Raw genomic sequence first — 26,861 nt, 5'->3', positions numbered from 1 at the left:
AACTCCTCAGAAAAACGCAAGCTCCCGAAATTTACCTTTACCGTCTCAGCAAAATGTGCCAAACCACCTTGCACCGTGCTTCATGTGTAGCGGCAGCGGTCGGTCCGGACGAACACCATTGTTGACGTCACGAGGCGCCCGAGCAATCACAGGCGCAAACGGCGCAGGCGAGCTGCCCCGAGTCTACTGCTGCACTTTTCGCCTAAATAAAATCTGTTTGTGCTTTCTTTCGCTCAATTTCGATGCGATATTCGAATTCGGAGGGTTAAAAACCATTACGTACAGCACTTCACTCATTTCTTCTGGGGAACCCTTCAGCTTCCCTTTAAGGAGGTCGACAATCTGCGCGCGCCGACTCGGAGTAAGGTTGGGATCAATAGACTGAGCAAACGTTTTGTCACATACCGGCTCAGACGCATAGACAATAAGAGCCATGGCGTCAACCTGAAGAGGAGTTGAGTCATCAGGCGCATCATAGACAGAGCTCGCGTCAAATTCGTCAGCAGAACTGAGGCACTCGCCATGGTGTAAGCTTGACGGACATGAAATTGAATTCAAAATGTAAAGTGCGCTGGAGCCCTGGCAAGTGGGAAGGAGGGCGAAAGGAAGCAAGAAGGGATGACGGCGTGCAGCAAGTTTAGATGGCCTGAAGAGAACTGTAGAATCGTAGAAAGCAGCACAGTAAATGGGCACAAGGGTAGAAGAAAAAGGAGGAAAATCGGTGGCAGTGGCGACCAACATTCGAGCAGAAGATAAGAGGCAAATCTTCAGAAAGACTGCCACAAAATGAAGTCAGCGCAAGTTCTGCACGGGCACAATGAATAACAGCGTGATGAGATGAGAGGAAGTCCCATCCTAGAATGATGGCATGAGAGCAGTGGGGAAGAACAACAAACTCAATGTGGTGTAAACTGTTGTATGGCGCCACAAACAGTACATGTTCCTAGGGGCTCAATTGGCTCAGCGCTTGCTGTGCGTAGTGAAATGACAGAAAACAGCATCACGAAAATTGGCTCAGCGTTTGCTGTACGTAGCAAAATGGCAGAAAGCAGCATCGCAACTTTTCGGAGCATACAGCGAAGCTGCTCAACAATTATTGACACTGCGGCACCCCTGTCAACAAATGGATGAGCGGCGATACCTTCGGCATAAACTTCAATTACCTTGGCAGGGAATATAAATGAGGGCTTGAGCAGTTCGACGAGATCGCAGTTCTTGCCTCCGGAACTGTGCCTTTGTTTTCCTCCACAGCTGGAGGACGGCAGATAATGGGGGACAGTGACCGTCGACGGGGAGATGGAGACCGACGAGTGTTGAAGCTTTGGGGAACAGGAGACGAGGGAGCGAAGTGCAGAACTGGTGGAGCACAGCGGGACTGGCTGTCAGGAGAATTCCCTTGTGGTCTCGCGGTATCGACAGGCAGAGGTCTTGGACTGGCGACAACAACAGCATACGTGAGCAGAACCAGCACTGAAGGTAGCCGAGTAGCGAGAGGTAACGCGTCGTTGATTTGTTAGTGCATGACCCGTAAGAGTTCCGGAGACAAAGAGGACTCAGACGACTGGGTATCGGGCAGAAGTGAAAGTTGGTGCGCTACTTCCTCTCGAACGAATTGTTTGTTTGGTCAAGGAACGAGGAGTGGGCGGGAGCACCACTGGAACTGTCGGTTATGGCTAAAATCATGTCATCCGACACGACAGCACGCCGTGTAGTAAGGTGTCGTTTGTAGAGTTCATCGTAGCTGTGGCAGAGCGTAATGATGACGTCAACCGTTTGAGGATTCTTAACCAAGAACGCTTGGAAGGAGTCATCCTCTATGCCTTTCATGACATTCTTGATCTTTTCAGCTTCGGGCATAGTGGGATTAATGTGCCGGCAAGGGTCGACTACATTTTCAATGTAGCTGGTGAAGTTTTTACCCTTTTGCTGAACGCGACCACGCAAGCGTTGTTCCGCGCGAAGGTTGTGCACAGCAGGATGACCGAAGATTCTTTGAAGGAATTCGTAAATGTCATCCAGGTGGTAAGGGCGGATTCATGATTCCAGAACAAGAGATTAGCGACTCCAGAAAGATAAAAGATGACGTTAGTCAGTTTAGTGGTGTCATCCCATTTGTTATGAACACTCACGCAGTCATATGACGAAAGCCAATCCTCTGCATCATGATCATTGGTGCGGCTGAAGACAGGAGGATCTCGTTGGTGTATAGCACCGGAACAGACGAGAGGTGATGCCTAGGGAGTATTCGGCTGCGTGGCATCCTCGGGAATGGCAGAAACGGGAGGGAGTGTCCGGCTATGGAGTTCCAGGTCACTAAAAGGCCCAAGACTTCCACCAAATTGTGGAGAGGTGTTGTGGTGTAATTAAAGGGACAGACAACCGCTCAGAACATGAATAGAGATAATCCCGCTAATGGAAAGTGGTTGAAAAGGTCAAAATGTAGGTCGTTAACCACAGTTACACTCACTCCTGTGAAAGCAGAACAATGGGTGGCTTTCACAATTTGCAAGGCAGGCTATGGACATCGCTCTCACTTCTCAGCGTTGCTAGAGGAGGGACTCTTGCTTTTTTCAGAGGCAGCTGAGATGGAAAAACTTTGCCTACAAAATATTGACGCGCTTTTGGAAGTAACCGCTGCATATGTAAACACCACCTAGGGTGAGCTATGCTTTGCACCATAAAGAACTAGGTCCTTAAAAATCAGTTGTCAGCCCCTTTAATGAAGCTCTCGGAGAGTAGGGCACCGCAGCGAGATGTCACACAATTCAGGCAATAAAGGCACAAGGCTGTGACCAAACTCGTCATCTTTCTCAAAGCAGTGCATATTGCTCATTCTTCTCCAGTACAATATATATTTTGCATTGTCCATGATTAACTCTTGTGAGGGTATTACCAAATCTGTTGGAATGACAAGTGAGACTTAACTGCATGTGTGACTTATGGCTGTCCGAGTTGCTATGGCAGTAAAAGTTGCATGAAAAAATGCTTTACGTGCCCATTTGCATGCTCATTGCACACATATATATATATATATATATATATATATATATATATATATATATATATATATATATATGCGTGTGTGTGTGTGTGCTTTCATTTACATGGCATGCTTCAACAACCCTTGGATATACTCATCCCAATTGCTTACAGTGAAAATATTGCACACACACACATCACATCAGTGCTGGTAACAACAAATGAACTTATCAAACATAAAGCAAACAGTCATTGGTACTTACCGAATCAATCTCTGGGAGTAGTGGTGTGACAGGTTGGATGTCCCACTTTTTCATGTACTGTTTCATGCTTGCCTCCATGCTGATAAATTCTCTTCCACATTGAGACATCTCTGCTCCCACTGCTTCCCTTACCAAAAAGGAAGTTGGTGAGGTCACCTGCAAATACAACATTGTGTTCCAAATACGATTTCTAAAACCAGAACATACAGCTGAGAACAAACTAAAACGAAACAGTGGCTCCACGTTAATGTTTGCAATCTAACAATGTTGGCAACAATCACTTTTCCATGATGCGACATTTAGCATAGTGTCACACTGCAACTATGATAATTTCTCCCTGCCTTTAGATATTTTACCCTTTAGGTATTTCAGCTCTATAGCACTCGGCTTGCATGCATTGCAAGAACAATAAGCAACATGCAATTACACAGAATATCTTACCTTCAGGACAATAACATTCATTCTCTGCTTCCATCCTTGTGCGTTTTTAAATGCTTCTATGGCCATGCTGCTTGAAGTGTAATCTGCACAAAAGGTTTTTTTCTATGAATGCAGGGTTTGCACAGAACATTTGACCCAAAAGTGAACAATTCAAGGATGCCGAAGGTCAAAATTCAAAGAGAGGGAAACAAACCTTAGTCGTACACATGCACTGAAAAGTAGTGCAATCTCATCCTTCTTAGCTGCAATTTCTAAACAGAGTGGCAATTTGGGCAAGTTGGAACAGTTGAAACTCAGCAGCTGCCGAGCTGGACACGCTTCAGGTGTCAATCACCTTCTGGCATAACGGTTAGTAGTCAGACTTTAGCCAGATACTCATCATGTTAATGCCAAATGGCCGAAGCTTATTTTCTGCCAGGCATTTCTACAGCCTAAGGCACAAAAATGAAGCCAGGATGGCTGCACTATGAACCAACTGGCCCAACAAAACGGTGGCATGGTTTGGACGCTTGACCTGGCTTTGTCTAGCTCCACGATGGCAACGGTGACTCAAACAAGCCTGCCAGTGCTGGCTGTGGACATGTCATATTGATATCATTAAGCAACGCTCTCAAAAGAAAATCCATACTCTATCTCGCATGTAGCTTGCAGCACTGCCGAAGTAAGAGGTGTACATAAGCAATATCCTTGCACCGTGGAATATAGTTCCAGGCATAACTGTCTGATGATTGGCGGGATTAAAGAATTATGTTTTTTAGGCACGATACGTTACAGCAATAAGCGACATGTACAGCTTTTTGTGCATGCATGTCATGTACTGTAAATTACTGTGGTGGTTACCGCTGGAAACTGTAATAGCCACCCTAACTGTGCTAGCGTAGCAATATGGCAGTGCCCATGCATCCCAGACCGCCCACTTCAACCTGAATACACGCTTGTTTTTTGGCTCTCTGCCCTGACATCTAAATATAAATGTAAAATCTGTCAACATTTAGACACATAGCACACTGAGGGCAAAGCATTAGCTATGTTTTGTCATTGTCGAGATCAACTGCATGTTTCGACACTTCTAGGACTACAGAGCCGGTGCCGAGCCCTAAAAGTGGTCCGATTTCCAGATAGCAGATGGTGCCACAGCATTAGCCCTGGTAATGCACTGATGATGCAAAATGCTATAAAGGCACAATTGTCCACAGCATCATTAATTTACTATGCCGCTCTAGCATCGTATGTGATGCTGGTGGCGAGCAAACGCCCAATAGACACCTTGAAACGATGCAGTGGGCGTTTGCCTTGCTGGCTAAGGAGGCTGCAAAAAACTGCTGAGAAACATATAGATGAAGCCCCGCTCTCGCAATCATGTAAATGCAGTTTATAGTTACTACAAAAACATCTGTTGCATCAATCCAGGAACCACGGATCATTTCTCGACAGGATGGCAAGCAGACACTGAGCAGACGACACAGACGAACACATTTATAGGGGCATTTGGCCTTCCTATTGGCTAAGGAGTCCTGCAGCTTCCACAATGCTGCAAGGAAATACCGAGATAGGGTATAATGTTTCCCGAAGGACACTGTCCATGGTGTAGCCCCTATGTGGAGTTTATTACTTCGAATCTTTTTTCCAAATTCTTGAGCTTTCAAGGATTTCAAGGTGGTGTATGAACCATGCAAATGCACCCTCTAATGCCTTTTGTGAGGCAGCTTTCGCATGAATAGCACTATTTTAACTCTTAAATGTGTATGCAAATCCCACACGCTGTGGGAATCTGTTTAAGCAAAGCTTTCGCTGATGTTTGCGAGGATTGCTGTTCTTGTTTAGGAACCATTTCCAAATATAGTCACAAAGCAAGTTCGACACATTTTCACCAGGACACGTCTCGGTCAATGTAAACTAGCTGCGCTTCTGCACCGCAGAAATGACCATGAGCAAAAGTTTATTTTACGCACAGAATGGAACGCGTCCTGCACGAAGTGTGTCTAAAAGTATAACTGTCTGCACCCATAAATGACACGATCCCGTTCCGCTGTCTCATCACGTTGGCCGGCTTCGCGCTTACGAGCAAGTGTGCACTCGCGTTCCAAGTCGCTGCATATCGACGTCGCTATGTGTGGCGTCTCTGGATGAAATGTTCACTGCGCTACTCGGTGCTCAACGCACTTCGCGTTCTTTTTTTCTTTCTTTAGAAATGAGAAAATATTCGATATTTAGAAGTTGGTTTCCTCGAATATTCGTATTCGATTTTGAAATTTCACTATTCGAACACCCCTACCTAAAAAACAAAGATAACGGGGCCGACTAATGCGGGAAGCTGTCATCTAAGAAAAACGCGCGAAATAGGTCCAATTTTCGAGCCGTATTCTCGTACAAAAACCTCGACAAGGCCACAATTATATTTGCGTAATACCTGTCACATAGCAGATCTAACGTCACTTCAAACGAATGGCATACCATGTACAGCTTCAAAGACATAACAGAGTGCTTCGACACATGCCCGGTCACCATCGTTTCAGTGTGCACGAAAACTAGACGCGGACAGCAATCCAATCTTGGCGCTTCAATCTCCGGCACGTGACTGCAGTCCGTGCACAAAAATCATGATGTAAAACAAATGACCGAGTTCAAGCAAGTCAATTCGTATTTAGAGCTTCTGTCATCGCTTCAAACAAAGGTGACCCGTAAGAAGCGATAACAGAAGACGTGCTGCCCTTGCTCAGTAGTTTTGCTGTCGTATCCCTTATTTGCACCATTATCTGCCAAAAGGAAAAACAAACAAAACGGTTACAGTTCTCAAACATGGAAGTGCATTGCGAAAAAAAAAAAAAAGCCCAAGGGAAGAGCTTCATACTTATACATACATATACATTATACATTACGAAAACGCGAACCGCCGCGTTGTTTTTGCACTCCTTCCTTCGCCATAAACACTTGAAAAGTTGGACATGTGATTACAAAGCAAAATGAGTGTCCAGGGTCAAAGGGTTGGGCTATTCCGTGCTTCACTCAACGACTCACCGATTCAAACAATGCGCATGCAGTGCGCTTACGCCGACAGCGCGCAACCCACGTGCTAACTTGCATCCAAAGCACGCGGCGTCGAGCCCGCGTCTACTGAAACCGCTGAAACATGCTGAAACCTGTGATGAGACTTCGAAACCGCTACTAATCCCTGCGGCTGCCCGTTGGTCAGAAAGACTGGTGAGCTGCAAAATTATATCGATTCGCTAATGTTTGCCAATAAACATACTTGCAATAACACAAAAAAAGAAGTGAAGGTAGCTATAAAGAAGCCGATTAAAAATTTTGTGGTCTGACAACATGCCTAACAGCGATTCGGTGGCTTGAAGTTGTGAGCACAAGCTCACAGCAGACAAATCCAAAGCCAAGTGAACGTATTACACACAACACAAGTTGGTTCTTTATTCCGTTTGCTGGCATGTTTGAGTGTGACTGCGCTAGTTAGCTAGCGCTGACTGTGTCACGTTTTTTCCTATCGATCTCTGTGTGCAGCCTCTCGCTCGAAGTTCAGACCTGTGACGACAACACGATAGTGGGCGCTTGAAGTGCGGCTGACGTGAAGCTACTTCAAAAAAGAAAATGGCAAGGGACACCTCAAAGACGAAACTTTCGAGGCACCTACTTGAAATGAAGGTAATAGCGTTGCGTCTTGTGCCTCATGTTATGTGTTTCGTTAACCGTCCGTCGCCACTTCTTGCAGTTTATGAAAAAAAGCAAGGAAAAGGCACAGAAGGACGAGGAGGATGAAGAGCATCGCTCGTTATTCAACAGTGATGCAATGGACACCATAAAAAAGGAGGGGTACGTTAATACCGAGCTGAAAAACACACTTGTGATAAAATCGGAGGCACACGCTAGCATACCTCCTTTTTCACCCTTGTAGGCGCACTTCTCGAAATAGAATTCAATAACGTGGGACATTTTGTTTGCTGGTGTGTTTACGACTTCGTTCTGATATCACTGGGACGATTTCCTTTGGTTTAAGCATGATGTCAAGAAAACGTGGCATGACTTCGTTAAATCCTGGTTAACAGCGATCGAGCACGAGATGTCTCTAAAGCCAACGTTTCTACAAGGAGTCTTGTCTTTGTCTGGTTGACAAGTCAGACTTGCCGCCCTGACAACCCCATTTCTCTATGTATTGTACATAGCAGTGAGAGAGTAAACACTGGCGTGGTCAATGTAAACAATTAGCTTAAGATTCGTAGCACGTAAGCAAAGGGTGACGTCGAAAAATTATTCAGTGGCAACAAAACAGTGTGGCCATGTTCTGCTTAGACATAAAAATGGTGATGGGCTTGTAAAGCAACAGGAAATAAGAATGCCTAGACTCTACAATATCAGAGGCAGAAAAAAGTTGCAATTTGCATGTGTAATGGCATCAAAGTTGTACAAGAACTTTAAAAGTATTACACTCGGATATGGGCACATACCCTCTTCTTTTTTTTTTCCTCCCTCACTGGACAAGTCACGTCCTCGCCACACCCTCACATTGAAAAACTTATCCACCCAGCGTCACGTTGAATCCATCCTACTCTTAGCGAAAAACACAGCAGCGAAAAAAAAAAGCCACTGACGGAGACAGGACGACAAACACGAGCGCTAGTTCGACCACACTAAGCTCGTTAAACGAGCTATTGCCAAGTTCTGCCTAAAGAACACTCTTGGAAAATCTTGCCTGCACTGTATCTCAGATGCCTTCGATAATCAAGCCGAAAGATAGCTGAGTGCCGGGTATCCTCAGCACCTCCTCATTTCAATCACAGAGGGCCTTCTCAAAAAGATGTGCACAAAGCCGCAAATGTGCAAAGCTCGTGCACAGCGTAGGTAGAAGGTAGCTGTGATACCTTACATTCACACGCTATCACACAATCTTGAAAAGGTGGCCCAGCTTTACGACGTGGATGTCGTGTTCTCTGCGCCCCACAAGCTGTCAAAGCTTTGCAGGTTGACCGACCCGGCGGCAACCCAGCAGCGTGACTGCGGCACAAAGCACAGACGGTCTTTGGTGAATACGCAGGTGTAGTGTATAAAACTCCTTCAAGGTGTAGAAAAGTGTATGTTGGCCAAACTGGGAGATGTGTTATCGATAGGTTAAGGCAACACGCAAACAACGTAAAACCGCGTGAAGGAAAAGATTTTGAAGGTTTTCTGGCAAATCATTGTCTGACTTGCAAGGACTGTTCGCCCAAGCTTGAAAACCCATCCATTATCAAAAGGAGTAAAACGTGTGGGACAAGGGAAATCACAGAATGTGAACGGATCTAAAGACTTGTGGAGGGATGTCTCGGCATGGCCTCCGTCATGCATGCAGACAAAAAGCTGGCATATTTACGCATGCACAGATGATAGCCCTTGCCTCGGACAGCACCTATATTTTCGTTAACCATTCACAATCATGGAAGTGCAGCACTCGTCCTTGTCGTCCTGCCTCCTATCGTGTCTTTCTTTCTTGTGCTGCCACCTTTTCAAATATGTACCAACAAGCCCAGTTTGCCACATTAATCGTACTCCTTCCTTCGGTTTGGTACGATTTCATATAAAGCATTTACTTCTCCTGTGAGCTTAGTTTACGAAAATGATTGCCTGCAATGCCATTCAGATTGTCGAGGTGTGCTTTTGCTTTCCTTATAAGACCATTGACCAAACCTAAAAGACCAAGCAGTCCGCAATGCTCGCTGAGTGACCAGCGCAACTGCTGCCTATTTTTAGTGGCACGAGCATTGAGTGACACACTTGTTTCTTGCGCAGCACTTAGGGTTGACCTCCTGAGACAATCGGGTAGGAAATTCAAAGTAAGTCAGAAAAATATAGAAAAAAAATTGTACCGTACAAAATTATGGGTTTCATTATAGATGTGATAACAGAGCATAAGGTTACTTGCAAGTTGAGTTACTGAAGTGTCTGGAATAATTATCATTAATTAGAAATCACTTATGACTGCACACCAAAGCACAGAATGGTAGACTTTATAGACCCACCACATGAGCACAACTTTCGCAAAATTGCTAGAACCCCGGAAGTAGAAAGCAGAAGTAATGATGTCACACACAGGAAGGGGGCATAATGTTTAGCCAACTAATTAATGGAAAGCAGTTGCCCCCGAGTTAGGTTCGTGCATTGCGTTCGCCTAAAGTTAACCGAAAGAACAACACCGGGGTACCAGTGCCACGAGTGCCACTAGGACACACCTAAGTCAAAGATTAGGGTCACCTACCATTTTTTTTGCTGGACATGCTATGCAACCCACCATGGTAGCTTAGTGGCTATTGTGTTGCGCTGCTAAGCACCCCCATTTCCATGGAGGTGAGATGCAAAAACGCCTGTGTCCCGTGCATCTGGGGCACGTTAAAAAACACCAGGTAGTCAAAATTAACCCAGACTCCCCAACTACTGCGTGCCTCATAATCAGATCACGCTTTTGGCACATCAAACTCCAGAATTGTTTTTAACATGCAGCGCCACCTCGTGGCACTGCCAAGAAGTCCGCGCATGGCCCCCAAGATGGCACGAGTGGAGCACTGGGGTGTGCAAATGCCGAGAATTGTTCCCTCTCTGACCGCACACCAAGTGGCACATACTCAGTGACCTAAGTTGGCGAGAGGTTCATTGGAGAGTGAGACATACTCAATGCAATCAAGGTTAAGCTCACTAAAATGTCAGCAGGAAAGATGTTAATGGAAAAGTGGCACATACTCAGTGCATTTTTAGCAAAACTTGCTAAAAGGTCAGCCTGATCCTTGAGGAACCTGTATGAAGGTGAAGTGAGTTTGATTCTGCCGAGCACGGGAGAACGTTCAAAGGTTTTTTTTTTTCTTTTGTTTCTCACAGTAAGTGCACTTTTTAAGGTGGGAGTCAAACTGCAAAACAAGGCACAGCCTGCTATTTGCACAATCGCTAGGCTGAGCAGCCTATTTTCCTGGCTATACGCATGTGTAATCCACCAAGTCCTTGCAACACCCTTGGACTCGCATTTCATCACCAGGCACACTGGAGAATAGACATCGTGGGCTATACTAACGCAGCAGTTGTTGTGAGATTTTTAGTAGTATGTTGAGGATAACATGCTACAAGCAAACACTCCTAAAAACATGGTGCATCCAAACAAGCTTGTTGCCCAAGAGGAGAGTTTGCTATTCTGGGAGGATATGCTTACTAGTTTTATACAGTAGTGCTTACTCTCAACGGTGCGATACTAATCTAAAAAAAAAAAACCAGTGTTTGCTCTGTGATAATGCTGAAGGAACCGAAATATGTCCGGGTTTAGAGTTTGCCTGCCTAAGCGTGGTTTGCAGTTTCACTGCAGAATGGCTACCGCTTCATTATGGCCTTGCTCACTATCATATTTTTCAGCCTTCCAGGCATCTGCGAATAATGTGCATGCTCGGAAGTTTGGGAATCGGAGTAATGATACTATGCAGATCAATGCCCAGAACTTGTAATCGCTTGCAACCTGTGCTTCCCACTTGTTCTTGCGCATTCAGGCATAGTCCTAGAGCAACTTATGAGATTCACTTAACACAGGCATGGGTGAGAAAAGCAAATACAAACAGGCACTATCTTGACAGGCTGTACAACTCACTGAAAAACCACCAGCTGCCAAAGTTAGATTCACTCATTCAGGAACTAGGCACTTGGAATTGATAAGAATATATATTGAATATGTATAGATTTGCCGTATATCTCAATATGACCCACGAACATCATCCACTGTTCACTTTTTTTATGCAACTGAAGTTTCAATCATGTGATCATGCTAGGCGCTCAAGCATGCTTCAGTCCTTCAATTCGTAAAACTGGCTTAGGCGTATTCCTAATTAATCGCCGGCTCCATTTCTTATGCAGAAAGTTTCACCCTAGTTATTGAGTTTTGAAAACAAAGAGCTTGTTAGAATTTGTTATTCAATACTAATTCATTTACCTAGTATACTAATCAACTGCCCTGTTGTGCTTATTCGAGAGAATCAGCGCAACATTAAGTTAAAGCACTTAAGTTGCATGTTTACTGTAAATAATGTCCCTCGACCACCATTGCCGTGGGCCTGCTGAAGCATAAAACAAAGCAGTTTTAGTTTTACTGCAGCCAAGCTTTCACTGTATTAACATTGCTTTTTTCTTCTTTTTGATGTTGCCTTCCCTAGGTCAACAAATTCTGTCAGTGCCTGAAGAACCATATTTGGTTCTATCTCTAATCAGATAAAGAAAAGGTGAATTTCAGCATGCTTATTTCAGATACTCAACTCGTCTAATCAGTGGAAAAAACATTATGTTGGTGTGACATTAAAATGTTGTCAACATTCCTACTTTCCTTGCTACTTCAGCTCCCAGTCACTGTTTAGCTACAGCTCACATCACCATTATAAATGGGCTTCGACGTACAGCTGACTTCAAGAGGCTTCAGGTGACTTCGAGAAGCTAGTGCGCTTCAAAACTTCAGACCTCAAACCCATGACACTTATGGTCTAAGTGACTTCTCTGCACTTCTGCAATATGAATCGTGTCTTCCTTATTTAGCTTCTCATTGTCACAACCACCCTCGTGAGGGCTCGCCCTCGGGAAGCACCCCTGTATCAGTACATTAAATGTGAAGAAGCCATTAATAGTCATCGCCAGCAGCAGCAGCTTGTTAGTAGGTGATTATATAAGTTTGGAAGTTGGCACAAATAATATATTTTGCATGCTTTATCTTATCCATGCCTGTCTGTACCACCTCTCTAGTGGGTTACTAAAGAAGCCATTAATAGTCATCGCCAGCAGCAGCAGCTTGTTAGTAGGTGATTATATAAGTTTGGAAGTTGGCACAAATAATATATTTTGCATGCTTTATCTTGTCCATGCCTGCCTGTACCACCTCTCTAGTGGGTTACTAATGCTGTGCTGAATTTTGAATCATTTGCGTCATTTTCCTATTTGAATCAGATTGTGCTATTGCAATTTCACAAACATGTTCTTTTGGTCATACTTGTCCGTGCCCATTTTGTTGTTTTGATGTTTTTGTATGTTTTTCTAGGTCACGTTATATTATTCAAGAGAGCTATGCACCTTGCTTGGGGCTGATCCTTCCTAGAATGTCCTTCAAGGGCCGTAATCTAGAAATTGAGGTAAGGCTGTGAAAGATAACCTAGTTTTCTTTTCTCCATGCTTACAAACTGGCCGTAAGTTCATAATTATCTGCTTTTGATGTTTTAGCGGATAATGCAAGGTGAAAATGAAAAGGAGCCACAAGCATGTAAAATGCCTGGCATTCCAGATGAAGAAATGGCTGAAAGGTAAAGTATTGCTGATTTATTGTGCACCTTTTGCTTTTGTTGTTAATCAGCTGCTTTCTGTATCGGTATCTATATTTTCAGTGTATGGCTACATGTGTTGTTTTCTTAAAACAAGCATATTTCAATATCTTAAAGGGCACATTTCATAGGCTCATTTATCTAAGAACCATAATTACTTACAGATTTATGTACTTTGCATATACTGCAGACATAAACATCGTGATGTCACTTACAAATCAGCGTTACTAGAACCAGTTAGTTTCATTGCTCCACTGTTCCAACCTGGAAAGCTCTAGGAGCGATTGCACAAATTTACAGTGCTGCAGTCAAGCCTAGCTTTCACTGTTATTGTTGTCTCCCACAGCCAAGACACAGGCTTGAAGAGGAAGCTTAAGCTTGAGTCAAATTCCCATCTGCCAATTGAATTGCATGTGAAACACAGGAAAGCTTTCACTAAGCAGCCTTGTGCCAGTGTAAATTAAATTGCCTTACTTTTTTAAAAGACTTTAAAAGAAAAGCTAAATATCGATAAAGAGCAGAATCGTTCTTAAAAGCCCAAATATATATATTTTTTTAATTTAGTGACATCGCCAAGTTAAAAACTCAAAAAAAAAGAAAGCTGTGGCATCAAGTTTGCAACTTTGCAACGGGAACATATAATACAGGTCTGAAGCTGCAATTTATTAATAGAGTGTTTGAAGCACACAAAATGTGTTAATGAACCCTCTTGCCTCTCTGTCAGTTGGCTGCCCTGCAAGAACTCCAGACTCCCCCCCCCCCCTTCAAAAAAAAAAGAAAAAGAAACTAAAACAAATCTAACCCACATTTCCAGTGATAGTCAACATCACTGCCTTCCTTGCACACTGCTGGGAGGAGGAATTGCAGCTATTTTTCTATACATAGAAAGGAAACGACAGCTGTGGTTTCGTTTCCCATAAAGGTATGCAATGGCTTCAACCTCATCCTGGAAAACTAGTACCAGGAAGTGCCAAGTCACAACAGTGCTAAGTTTCTCATATTACACGCAGAAGAAAAAAAAAATGACTAGATGCACATTGGCAGCTTCAGCAGGCTTCACTCTTGAGTGCATGCTTTTGATGTTGAAATGTAGTTTGTGGACAAACATTTTGGGGGGTCTGCAATGATTTCCAGGGCAGCCAAGTTAAGTGTAGGACAATCTATTAACAGTTTACATAAAGCTTTACCATCGTTATGGGAGTTTTGCAAATATTTTATTGACAGTGTAATGGTTGTGGTCTGGAGCACTGTAGTACAAGTCTTTGTTGTCCACTTTGCGACCTAGCAGATGTAGTTACAGAACTTCTGTTTTGAAGAGTCAGAAACTCACTGTTTCAATTTTTTTTTATTTTGCAGTCCAGAAAAATGTTCCTTTATTTAAGCTTTTCATTAGCTAGCTGCCATTGCACTTTGATACAGAGTATGTCAGCATGAATATTGCAATATTGCCCGAAACAAAATGTGCACATTTGCAGTGCGTGGGAATGGGACAAAACAAAAATTGCAAATTACATGTAGCAACTATTATGAGAAAGAATTCATTGATGCTTCTTCTACTCTATTTATCGGAATAGACCATTTCGAGGCACCCATAAGCATTCATTCCATTCTCTGCCCTGTGTATTGCTGTACCCTGTTGCACATTTCTGCAGAGTACGGACATACTGTACACGTGTATACCGATGGCTCTGTCACACCATATGCCTCCATTGCAGCCTTCGTCATTCCATATATGATCATCACTCGGTGGTTTAAACTAGACCATAGCTCAACATCAACTGCCGCAGAACTTGTTGCTATCCGGGAGGCTCTTTGATTTCTCTCTGAGGAGCCTCCTCACGCATGGACGATATTCTGCGATTGCAAGCCAGCTCTTCAAACGATTGACTGTGTCCTCAGACGGGGCCCGTATTATTCCATGGCTATAGAAATTACAGAGCGTCTCTGAACACGCAACTAGAAATGGCCACAATGTCACCTTTCAATGGATACCCTCACACTGTGGCGTGATCGGGAACGAACAGGCAGACGCTGAAGCGAAAGCTGCTTTAGATAATGCTTCTGAAGTATGAAGTCCGTTCTCACGAACAGACACAAATGCCCTACTTCGTCGCGTAATACGCAACTGTACGTTGGAACACTGGATCCAACCAGATCGACGACACTAGCGATTACACAAATGGGACCAAGAAATGAAATTTCGTATGCCTCACAAATTCAAAAGAAGCCACACGAGCATGGTGCACCGGATTTGCCTTGGTGTCACATTCACCAACCGCTATAGACATTGGATAGGTGCCAGTGATACTAGCCCAAACTGTGAATACTGTGAGGCGCCAGAAACACTTGAACATATATTTTGCGTGTGTCCCGCGTACGCGCAAGAATGACAGAAACTTGTCTCTTCCATTGCAACGATCCATAAGAGACCGCTATCAGACGAGCTTATTTTAGGTCCTTGGCCTAATGCAAACAGCGCAGCCCTGGTAACAAGTGCCGCTATAGCTTTTCTCCAAGCCACTGGGCTGGACGCACGGCATTAGAGATGCCACAACTCTGTGAATTTGTATGTACGCATCTCTTCCTTACACCATCATCATTCATCAGCCCTTTCCCTCCCCGTCCCTTTTCCTCAGTGTAGAGTAGCAGGCCAGAGCAAGTTATAGCTCAGGCCGACCTCTCTGCCTTTCTGTAAATAAATTTCTCTCTCTGTGTGTATTGGCCTACTAGAAGCATCAATGGCTGCCACCAAAAAGCCTTTACAGTTAAACCTCAAATAATATAACGAAATTCTCGATATAACAAAGTCTTTAACTTATCATAATCTCTCCCCGCAGGGGCGTCTGCGTAAGCAGGCGTTTGGTGTGTTGCGACACCACGTACCCGAGCACACGAGGGTTGGACCTTCCCGCGTGTAGCCGTGCGCGGCTTAGCCGTGTCCGGGGAAAAGGGGATCCTGGGGGTTGAGCTTAGGCCGGGTGTTTGGACCTTTAAGGCCCCCCGGCGGAGGCAACACACCTCTTTGGCCTCTGCTTCACGTAGACGGCACCCCCGGACTGACCCACCCGGGGGAAATCGGCAGTCACCTTTTCCTGTCTTCTCCCTCTATACGCTTTTACTTTACCCTCGTCTTTCACACCTGTCCTGTCTTCTTGTATCTTCTGTTCACTTCAATTTTTCGTAGGTGGCAAGGGTTAACCTTGTGTGACTAACCTACCTTGGTTATGTCGTATTAGGTTATAGTTGAGGTGTACAGCTGGCGTGGGCAGAACTTGCTTGCGAGTTCCTGTCCCGTCCCCTCGTTGGGCTCCATGGTGGGCGGCTGGCATCATGACCGAACTTTAAACGCACTTTATGGCTCCCCCTCCCCCAGAAAATGATCGCACTCCAAAAAGAGTGCGGACCGAGGACATAACTTCCCAATGCTTCCAAAAAACAAACGAACATTTCCCCAGGTATCATGTCATACATAGTGAAGATCCAGATCAACCAGCTCGACAAATGTCCCCATTCATAGTATCAAAATCTCTGACTTACGCCCTGGGCCTTGGCTACAAGGTGACGAAGCTAGCCAGTGGCGACCTACTCCTCCAAATCCGAGACAAAGCACAATACTCGAAACTCCCAACTTTGGTGTCCTTTGGAGACGTCCGGGTAACCGTAACTACTCACCGTTCACTAAACACAGTCAAAGGAGTAATATCTGAGCACGATTTCCTGAACCTTTCTGAAGAAGAGATGTTGGATGGTCTGAAAGACCAGAATGTCACCGAAGTCCATCGTATCAAAATCCGAAAAGACAACAAGGAAATACCTACAAAACACATAATCCTGACCTTTGCCTCCAGCCAACTCCCCGAATCCATAGAAGTAGGCTATCTTAGAATAACTGTAAGACCATACATTCCAAATCCGAGACGATGTTTCAAATGCCAAAGATTCGGCCATGGCTCTCAGAGCTGTCGTGGCCGCCAAACATGTGCCAAATGTTCATCAAATGCTCATGAATCTGTGAACTGTACCGCTGCACCACTGTGCGCGAACTGTGAAGGGGATCATCCCGCGTACTCGAGATCATGTCCGACCTGGAAGAAAGAGAAAGAAATTATAACGATAAAGACCAAGGAAAACATAACTTATCAAGAGGCGCGAAAACGACACTCCTCATCATTTCAATTTAAAGCAAAAACAAATTTCGCCGATGTGGTGCGCAGGGGCGGCACACCACACCAGGCCTCGGCCACTGCCCAGGCAACGCCTGAGGCAGGGCCACTCCCACCCCCGGCAGACGCAGCGAAGGCTGCTCTGCTACCTCTGAACAAAGGCGCGCCGGCCTCTCAGTCGGCCGCCCGCAAGGCTTCCCCCAGTCGAGAGAAGCCCACTAACCGTACACCCGCGGGTTCACCGCGGAAGTCCAGAGCCTCTAGTGAGGCAATGGACATAACACAAAACTCGCCTCTGCTTCAGCAGAAGCACAGCTCCCTGGAGCGAAAAAAAAAAGAAAAAACCCCAGTATTGGCACCCCGTAAAGCAGCATCCTAAATTTAACTACACTCATCAAACATGGCGTTCCTTATACAGTGGAACTGCCGAGGATTAATAAATAACTACAGTGACATAAAAGAACTGTTAAACACACTGTCCCCAGTGGCTTTATGCTTACAGGAGACCAACTTAGGTCCCAAACAAAAAAACATTTTAAACAAGTACAATGTCTTTCGGTCTGACCGAGAACACGCAAGCAGACTGTCTGGAGGTGTTGCTACTGTAATTAAGACTGGTATTGCAACCCAAGAAATCAAACTTAAAACCAAATACGAAGCTGTTGCTGTCACTGTCATCCATTTTAAGACGATCACAATATGCAATATATATCTTGAGCCACACCTAACAGTAACACTTAATGATTTAGAAACCCTTTTAGAACAACTACCAGAACCATACCTGCTTGTTGGTGATTTCAACGCCCACTCCGGTTTTTGGGGAAGTGCACACACTGATGCGAGAGGCCGTATTTTAGAAGATTTTATTTTAAGTAATAATGTTTGCCTCCTAAACACCGGCAAAAGTACATACTGCTCTCCGAGCACGGGAAAAATGAGTTCCATAGATTTGTCTTTTAGTTCACCCTCTGTTTTTAACGATTTTAAATGGGATGTCATCAACAACCCATACGGCAGCGATCACCTGCCTGTATTAATCAGCCTAACCTCTCCACCACAAGTCATCCCAACAAAACCACGACGGTGGAAGTTACATTTAGCCGACTGGGCACTTTTTAAAGAAAGGGCCAGTTTAGATAAAATAGTTTCCGATAATTTAAGCATAGATGAACTGAATGAAGCTATCACCAACTGTATTTTAACCGCTGCACGCCTGGCAATTCCTCAGTCTTCAGGAGTAGTAAAAGAGAATCACAAAATTTGGTACACACAAGAATGCCGAGACGCAAAAAGGAGACAAAACAAGGCCTGGGGAATTTTTCGTAGGTACCCAACGCAGGAAAATTTAATCAAGTTCAAAAAGTTCAGAGCAAAAGCCCGGTATATTCGCCGTAATGCAGAAAAAACTTCATGGCAAGGTTACGTGTCCTCAATAAATAGCACAATTACATCAAAACAAATGTGGGAGATGGTAAAAAAGATAAATGGCAGCTACTCCCCATTCACGGTTCCATTTCTCTCTGACCCTGGCACACAGACAAATATAGAAGAACAGGCAGATATTCTGGGTGAATATTTTTCTGCGGTCTCCAGTTCATCTCACTATTCAGAATCATTCCTGAAATACAAAAACACAGCTGAAGGACAAAGACTGCCGACAAGTGGCGGTACAAATGAACCCTATAATAACTTACTTACAGTTCAGGAAATTAATAGAGTACTGTCCGCTGGTAAGCAAACTGCACCTGGCCCAGACGAAATACATTATCATATGTTAGCTCATCTGTCTGAAACGGCTGTGGAAGCACTTTTAAATTTTTTTAACAAAGTTTGGGTATCGGGGAAGCTTCCCGAAGCCTGGAAGATGGCCATTATTGTTCCTTTATTAAAACCCGGAAAACCATTCACACTCCCTAGCAGCTATAGGCCCATAGCTCTGACTAGCTGTCTAGCAAAGTCCTTTGAAAGTCTATTGAATATCAGATTAACATTTGTGTTAGAAGACCGGGAGCTCCTAGATGTCCATCAATGCGGTTTTAAAAAGGCTTGCTCCACCACCGACCACCTTGTCCGTCTTGAAAACACTGTTCGTGAAGCTTTTATACACAGGCAACACTGTCTATCTGTCTTCTTCGATTTAGAGAGGGCATATGATACAACGTGGAGGTTTGGGATCATTCAGGACCTGGCTGAACTAGGCATCCGCGGCAGGATGTTGAACTGTCTGAAGGACTTCTTGTCTAACCGTACATTTCATGTCCGCCTTGGCTCAACCCTTTCAAAGAATTTTATCCAGGCAAATGGAGTACCTCAGGGATGTATTTTGAGCACAACACTCTTCATTGTAAAAATGAATTCTATCAGGAAAATAATCCCAAGATCCGTTATGTATTCTCTCTATGTAGATGACCTCCAGATAGCTTGCACATCCTCGAACATATCAACATGCGAACGACAAATACAGCTAACAATAAACAAACTAGTAACATGGGCAGACAGAAATGGTTTCCGTTTTTCCCCACAGAAATCGGTGGCCATTCTTTTCTCACTCAGACGAGGCATACAAATAGATCCCACCCTACACCTGAACGAAATAGATCTGCCTGTAAAAAATGAACATAAATTTCTAGGTGTAACATTTGACAGGAAGCTCACCTTCCTGCCTCACATAAATGCTTTGAAAAAGAAAGCTTCTCAGTCCCTGAACATACTCAAAGTGCTATCGAGAAAACACTGGGGCGCCGATAGGACTTGTCTCTTACAAATTTACCGCTCTGTAGTACGCTCTATCCTGGATTATGGATGTATAGTGTATGGGTCAGCAAGACCATCGTACCTGAAACGGCTAGATCCAGTACATAATTTAGGTTTGCGTCTCTCCACTGGTGCATACAGGACATCACCCATAAACAGTCTCCATGTAGAAACCAATGAACCATCACTTACAGATAGAAGAGCCATGCTCACAAACTCGTACATTCTAAAGATCCGTTCGCTTCCCAAACACCTATGTTACCCCATAGTTACAAAGTGCACATCAAGAACACTGTTTAACAACAAACCACAAACTATTAGGCCACTCCTCCTGCGTTTCGAAGAGATGTGCCAAAATCTCGGCATGCTAAACATATTGCCAAACATTGCCCAAAGGCGAGGTCCACTGCCGCCATGGCACAATTTTCCTGAAATCTGTGATTTCACTCTAACACACTTCCGTAAAAAAGAAATTCCGCAACAACATATAATACAAGAATTCCTCACACTTGAAGAAAAGTACAGCAATTTTACAGCTTTTTACACAGACGGTTCAAAAACATACCGTATTTATTCGCGTATAACCCGCACCAAAATGTGAAAAAACGCGTTTAAAAAGTGGGGGTGCGGGTTATCTGCGAATTTTTTCCTTGGGAGGGGGGGGGTCGGCTTCACCGCAATGTGCGGCGGCCTCCCCGTGTAGTCCGCCATCCCCATCCCCATCGTCATCGACGCTTGTCAAGCCGATGAAGGGCCAACGAAAGGCCAGCATTGTTGAGCCTCGCGTTAGGCGCTGTTTAGTGTACTTACCCCAGTTTGCACTGTTTGCCTGCTTTGTTTTGGCATCATGAGTGCGACTCGACGGCAGTGTTTCACAGCGAAAGAGAAGCTAAAGATTATAGCCGCTGCCGAAGAAATCGGCAACAGAGCTGCTGCAAGACAGCATGACGTCGACGAGTCGTGCATTCGCGACTGGAGGAAGAAAAAAAGAGAGTCTCGAAGCAACGAACCGGAACAGGCGAGCGTTTCGGGGTCCGAAGACTGGCGCGTACCCCCACCTCGAGACGCAGCTTGCGAAGTTCATTGAGGAGCAGAGAAGTCGTGGCCACGCTGTTTCGACTGAGATGGCGCAAATGGAAGCCCTGAAGTTGGCCCGGGAATTGAACATTCCACGTGAGTTTCGTGCAAGCCGTGGATGGCTTCAGCGCTTCATGCGAAGACATGGATTTTCTATGCGGCGGCGAACAACCATGTGCCAGCGGCTTCCTGAAGCCTACGAGGAAAAGTTGTTGAACTTTCAACGATATGTGATCGCACTTCGGAAGGAGCACAGCTATTTGCTGTCTCAGGTGGGAAATGCTGATCAAACACCTGTGTACTTTGAGATGCCGATGGACACGACCATGGAAAAAAAGGGCTCCAAATCAGTCGGCGTGCTGACCGGCGGAAATGCCAAGCTGCGCTGCACAGTCATGCTATGCGCTTTGGCTGACGGCACGAAACTGCGCCCGTATGTGATTTTCAAACGCAAGACGCTACCTAGCATTCCACTGCCCCCAGGAATCGTTGTGCGTGCGGAAGAAAATTCGTGGATGAACAGTGGCCTAGTCGGTGACTGGCTTCGAGTAATCTGGGAGCGAAGACCAGGTGCCTTGCTGGCACGCCGGTCGATGCTCGTACTAGATTCCTTCAGAGGCCACTGCACTGATGCGGTGAAGGCTCGCCTTGCCGAGACCAGCACCGACCTCGTCATAATACCTGGCGGCATGACGTCCATGCTACAGCCACTCGACGTGTGCCTGAACAAGCCGTTCAAGGCACACGTGAAGCGGCTGTATGCCCAGTGGATGGCCGACGGCATGTACGCCCTCACACCGACGGGACGCGTGCGAAGGCCTGATATTCCATTGCTGTGCCAGTGGATCGTGGATGCGTGGAAAGCGATACCGGCCGATTTGGTGCGCAAAAGCTTTAAAAAATGTGCGATCAGTAATAGTCTGGATGGTTCCGAGGACGACTACGTCTTTGAGAGTGGCGATGAAGCCTCGGATGGCAGTAGTGAGAGCGGCGACGATTAAGAATCGGATAAGCAGTGACGTGGTGGCGGTCGTTTGAATAAATGTTCTGAAAACGAAATGATCACTGAGTGTGAGTTGCATCTTTCTAGCGCTCATTTTTTTTTTTTTTCAGGTAAACGTGCGGGTTATACGCGAGTTCTTTTTTTTTTTTTTCCGCCGAGTTCAAAGTTAGGGGTGCGGGTTATACGCAGGGGCGGGTTATACGCGGGTAAATACGGTATGCTTATGTAGGAAGCGCAGCTGTACAGGGGAATTGGAATAAAATAGTAAGACTTCCACAGTGTGCTTCCATCTTCACTGCGGAATGTTATGCCATCTGTGTAGCCATAGAAAAAATAGTAAATGAGAGACTCACCAACAGTGTTATTTACACAGACTCACTGAGTGTGCTCAGGGCCTTTCATTCTGGAAATGCAATGGCTCCTCTGCTTGGAGACCTCATACACAGCATTGCAGCAGCCACAGCTCAAGGCCAAAACATCAGGCTCTGCTGGGTACCAAGCCATGTCGGCATAAAAGGCAATGAAAGAGCGGATTTATGCGCTGCTCAAGCTTACGGTAAACAAATTAAGAATGTAAATATGCCCTATAGAGATTTCATGAACTTACTGCATAGTAACGCAAGGAAAAAATGGCAGTCCACTTGGAACAGCGAAATAAATAACAAGCTACGATTAATAAAACCAGTTCTAGGTGAATGGAAGTCATGCGTGCACCAGAAGCGTTTCAAGGAAGTTATTATCTGCCGTCTCCGTATAGGTCACACACACATTACACACAACTTTCTGCTGAAGAAAGAAGACAAACCAATTTGCACTTGCGGAGATGAACTTACCGTCAATCACATTTTAATTTCATGTTGTAAACTGGAAAAGCTACGGAAAAAGTGCTTTTCCCCATTTTATAACCAATGCATCCCTTTTCACCCAGCACTGCTCTTGAGTGATAATGCAATTGTGGATATGTCGAGCGTTTTTAGATTTTTAACAGAAGCTGGTTTTCTTAAAAATATGTAAATCATCACGCAGTACTTCACCTCATACACCACAGCCATTTCTCATTCCTGAGAAAAAGGCTGAGAACTTTATTTGATTGGTTAGGAGCCTCGAGATCCTTGCTGTGGCAAGGATGGCTGCTGAGGTTACCCGACCCCTTTTAAAAGTTTTTATCAGTACCCATTGTTACTACCTTTTTCTTACTCCATCATGAGGTAACCCTAACTATTTAAGCACTCAACACCACCGACTATTATTTACATTTTTATAAAATTACACGGAAAATTCCCCTATACCTTGAGCTTGGCGCATGATGGCCTTAGTTGCCTATGTGCCATAAAACACAACACAACACAACACATTATCATAATCTCTTGTCTATAGAACATCATGTATTTAGAACCTTAATATAACAAAGTGTTTTTGTATGCGATCTCAATATAATGAAGTTTCGCTCCCACCACAAAGGAATAGAGAGGCGCAAACTGTGTTTGGGTTTTGCGTTTGGCATGCTATTTCACTGATTTAGCGGGAGTCCCAAAAGCTTTGCGCCAACAAACATGACGGCACCCATCAAAGCAACGGCTCTAACCTAGCACCAAACTGGGTTTGATTTGTGGTAACACGTGGAGTTCGCAAGCTAGGAGTGACTGTCGATTTCATGGCTCGTAGACCTAACATGGCTTAGCTTGGCTGGTGAAGGCACGTAAAGTTGGTTACTCAAAACTAAGCGCAACCAATTGCTTGCGGCTAATAGAATAACCTCTAAACTCTAATTTGACGCGGAAACACGAATATCAAAATTACTCTTGTTATCATAAAATGGTATATTTTATTTCATTATTTATAGTAGCTTTTCTTTGACGCCGTAGTGGCGCTGCAAGCGCAAGACGCTATCAGCAAACGCAAAGTCCTATTCTGTAACTTCACTCCTGTGTGCCCCAACGCTAACACCCGCAAAGCTTTTGGGGCCCGATACTTCTGGGGCCCCTATTCTAAAACTCTCTAATGCCGAAACAATTGACATTTCTGCGGGCACAGATGGTCAAATGATTAAATTACAAGCAGCTGCTTGCAAACGGGCACCTCTCAAATCGCGCACGGCGTGACAAGAATGACCGCCAAAGTGGAGTCGCATCATGTTCCGTCTAAAGTCCAAGTGCTATAAGATCCTATCGCGCCCTAGGAGTGAGTGAAAGTGTGCCAGGGTGAGACAAGAAAGATGGTGGCTTCACGATTGCTACTTTCCCGCACGTACAAAGGGAAAGCGCACCCTGCTTTAGAGGTAATCTCCCGCGTGTACAAAGAGCGGGCGTGCTGAGACGGCGTGGCATCATGTAAGCTGTCTTCCCGTGCGTTTAGTGTTGAAGGTATCGTGATCTCGAGTTTCGGTGACCCATTGGAGCGAGAGACTGACGAAGCATTTGCTGCCCGCGGGCGATGCTCTCAGCCACGGGGCTGGAGTGCACGTGAGAGCGTAGCTGATTTCACTTACTTCGTACCGGCAATGTGAAGATATCGTCGATGTGGCGTGAAACCGAATCATTCGTCGCCAACTCCCAAAATCGTCAAAATGAATTGTTTTCTCACACAAATTTGCTTTCGATTGCCCGATAATTCGCAAAATTCTGCGGCGCCTTTCCTTGTAAGAAAAACCGATTGGCAACTGTACTTTTTTGCATAAAAGATGGAATTTCAATTCAACGAAATGTCGATATTGCCTATTTTACCTACTTCTTATATCGAGGTTTAACTATTTGGATTTACACCACTTTCCTGTGGCTGTCCCCTTTCACCCTCACCTGTTCACTTATCTTTAGCAGACTGTAAGCTAGGCTGAGCTACAGCACTGCTTGTTTATGCGACTGGCACATGGCCCAGCTCGGGTTTAGTAGTGCAGCACTGTTCACATTATCTCTAACATCTGCTCTGCAGTGCTGCGCCATTCACCATTTCACCTCATTGCAGGATAATGTCTTTTGAACCTTTATTAAAATGAAAGCAGAGTTGCTGTCTCATAGTGTTTACTGTGTGCTTCTGGAGGTCCATTCCTCTACAGCTTCCTCTCTTTTCTCAGCATTAGTACCTCTTTTTATTTTATATGCTATTATATTTTTGCATAGTCTGCAGTTGCAGTATGTCTGTAAGCACTCAAAAAAAATTTGGGTTATGTTTTCAGCAGCTATTAATAGTTCTAATACTTGTTAGGTTTGTGCAGATGTTATTGAACATCAGGGCAGACATTGCTCAGCAGTTGTATTTGCGCATTGCTCTGCATGCGGAAACCTAAGCTCAGACTTCTGTACAGGAACCTTTCATTGCAATGACATTTTTAAAATGCTAAATAAATATTGTTTGTGGCAGTTTCTGTTTCCCCTGGCACTGAAACGTTTCATTGTTTCTGGAGTTCTTGCTATGAAAACAAGCGTCCCTTCACTGTGTCCTCATCACCATAATCACAAAGATACTGTTCATTCTTGAAAGCATAAAGGCATGTTTAGAAAGCATTTATTTGCCTTGCCCTTCTTAATAAAAACCTATGTGTTAATGTTTTGTTGGCATTTATTAATTCTGGTGATAGCCATAGCCTTAAAAATAATAAAATAATTATTCCGGTACAGCTACCAGCTGCTTGTCTGCCCTCAATTTCTGAAACCCATTTCTTCTGTTCTGCCAACCCAGGTACTCCACACTTGTTGGTACCATTGCTAAGAAGTTTGACAAGAGAAAACCAGCCAACCAGTGTTCTCCAGAAATGGCTCACAAGATTAAAGTGCCGAAGCACTTTAAGTTTGAGCAGCCATCAGATGATTGAGCAGGCAAGAACTTGCCTGGTGACATACAGGGACTTTTACCTTTGCACTACAGTCGTACATTTGCCAGAAGCAGTTTGCTTTTCTGCCACATTGCATAAAGATGTCACTTTTGTGTTGCCTGTGTCCTGTGTTCATGTCAAAGTTGATGCAATTAATTTTTGTTATAACTATCATCAGTGGAAGACTGCCCAAAAGAACTTCCCAAGTTAATGATGCAAGTCATGCTGCTATCTGTAGAAACACAAATATGCACTGCACCTATTTCTGTCAGTGGCACTGCCCTAAATTATTTTATGAACAGCCATTGATGTATTTTGAGTATTTAATGTTTTTCCTATGTAACTGTTAACGGGTGCAGAAATAGGCACTATTTGAGGTCTCATATCATTTTAGGAAGTTTGGGGGGGGGGCCAGCTTTTTCTCTCTAGTGCATCTTCCTTTTCTGGCATTCTGAGAGATGCCGACTTTAGTGAAAAACTGGAGATGCTAGCCTGACTGGTGGCCTGGCATGCTACTCTAAATTTTTGGTGAAAGGTGCGGTGAAGCACACAACAGATAACAGTCCAGAAAATTATGCTAAAGGGCATTGTACACAAAAGCTCAGGTACCAGTCATCGAACTGTGGAGAAGGTCTGAACCCCACAATAGACGTACTAGAACCCCCCTTCCCCCTATTTGGGACGCAAAAGAAAGAAGTCAGGTAGGCTGTCAGGGACTCTGCTTTAGTGGGGTACGTGAAGTGCCTGCAGGGTGCGTGCTGCAGAGGGTGTAAGGGCACTAGAGTTGCAGAAATTACGTAAACAAATACAGAAGTTAAATTTATTAACGCTTTAGAAAACGTTCATGCATCTAACTTTGCAATCGGGCTCGCCGACTTTGCAGCGGGCCCATTTGTTTTGCAGAGGGGGGTGACTCGTGACGCTCCAGGTTATCCTGCGCCGCTCGAGCCTGCCACACGTTGATGGTTGGGGCTCTTCCTATGCGCTTGCGCTCGCTGCCCGAGTCTGTTCGTCATTTCTTTACCGTAATGCCGAACGCAGCTGAGGGGCCATGGCCGAGCAAGC

The 26,861-nt window shown here is 44.7% G+C and overlaps 2 protein-coding genes across 7 annotated transcripts in view; one reads left to right on the top strand and one right to left on the bottom strand.

Moving 5' to 3' along the window:
• LOC142559637 (putative ATP-dependent RNA helicase TDRD12) overlaps window positions 1–6,969 on the bottom strand; it is a 220,059-nt gene extending 213,090 nt beyond the window's left edge. For 2 of the 6 annotated variants that reach the window (XM_075671239.1, XM_075671210.1), the window contains exons 1-3: window positions 6,702–6,969; window positions 3,684–3,766; window positions 3,243–3,398 (exon numbers count right to left, since the gene is read on the bottom strand). In XM_075671239.1, coding sequence (XP_075527354.1) covers window positions 3,243–3,398; window positions 3,684–3,749 — 222 coding nt within the window. In that variant the 5' untranslated portion in view covers window positions 3,750–3,766; window positions 6,702–6,969. Of the gene's footprint in view, window positions 1–3,242; window positions 3,399–3,683; window positions 3,767–5,635; window positions 5,730–6,137; window positions 6,161–6,544; window positions 6,638–6,701 lie in introns of those variants that run through there. The other 4 variants (XM_075671233.1, XM_075671220.1, XM_075671228.1 and 1 more) reach the window with 4 other exon arrangements.
• A 47-nt stretch (window positions 6,970–7,016) lies between these two features.
• Window positions 7,017–25,912, top strand: Mpp6 (M-phase phosphoprotein 6). Its single transcript, XM_075671245.1, has 6 exons — window positions 7,017–7,096; window positions 7,197–7,337; window positions 7,405–7,505; window positions 12,715–12,805; window positions 12,894–12,973; window positions 25,664–25,912. Exons 2-6 carry the CDS (start codon window positions 7,284–7,286, stop codon window positions 25,794–25,796), a joined length of 459 nt encoding a protein of 152 aa, XP_075527360.1. The 5' UTR covers window positions 7,017–7,096; window positions 7,197–7,283; the 3' UTR covers window positions 25,797–25,912.
• Window positions 25,913–26,861: the final 949 nt, after the last annotated feature.

The sequence above is a fragment of the Dermacentor variabilis genome, chromosome 1 (genome assembly GCF_050947875.1).
Source record: "Dermacentor variabilis isolate Ectoservices chromosome 1, ASM5094787v1, whole genome shotgun sequence".
In the NCBI taxonomy this organism is placed as follows: domain Eukaryota; kingdom Metazoa; phylum Arthropoda; class Arachnida; order Ixodida; family Ixodidae; genus Dermacentor; species Dermacentor variabilis.
This window is presented reverse-complemented; position numbering and strand designations above follow the sequence as displayed.

Excerpts from the sequence above, each read along its gene's own strand:
- Mpp6 (XM_075671245.1), top strand. The coding sequence starts at position 7,284 with ATGGCAAGGGACACCTCAAAGACGAAACTTTCGAGGCACCTACTTGAA. Across the intron at positions 7,338-7,404 it reads GGCACCTACTTGAAATGAAG|TTTATGAAAAAAAGCAAGGA; the intron begins GTAATAGCGTTG and ends CACTTCTTGCAG. Across the intron at positions 7,506-12,714 it reads GACACCATAAAAAAGGAGGG|GTCACGTTATATTATTCAAG; the intron begins GTACGTTAATAC and ends ATGTTTTTCTAG.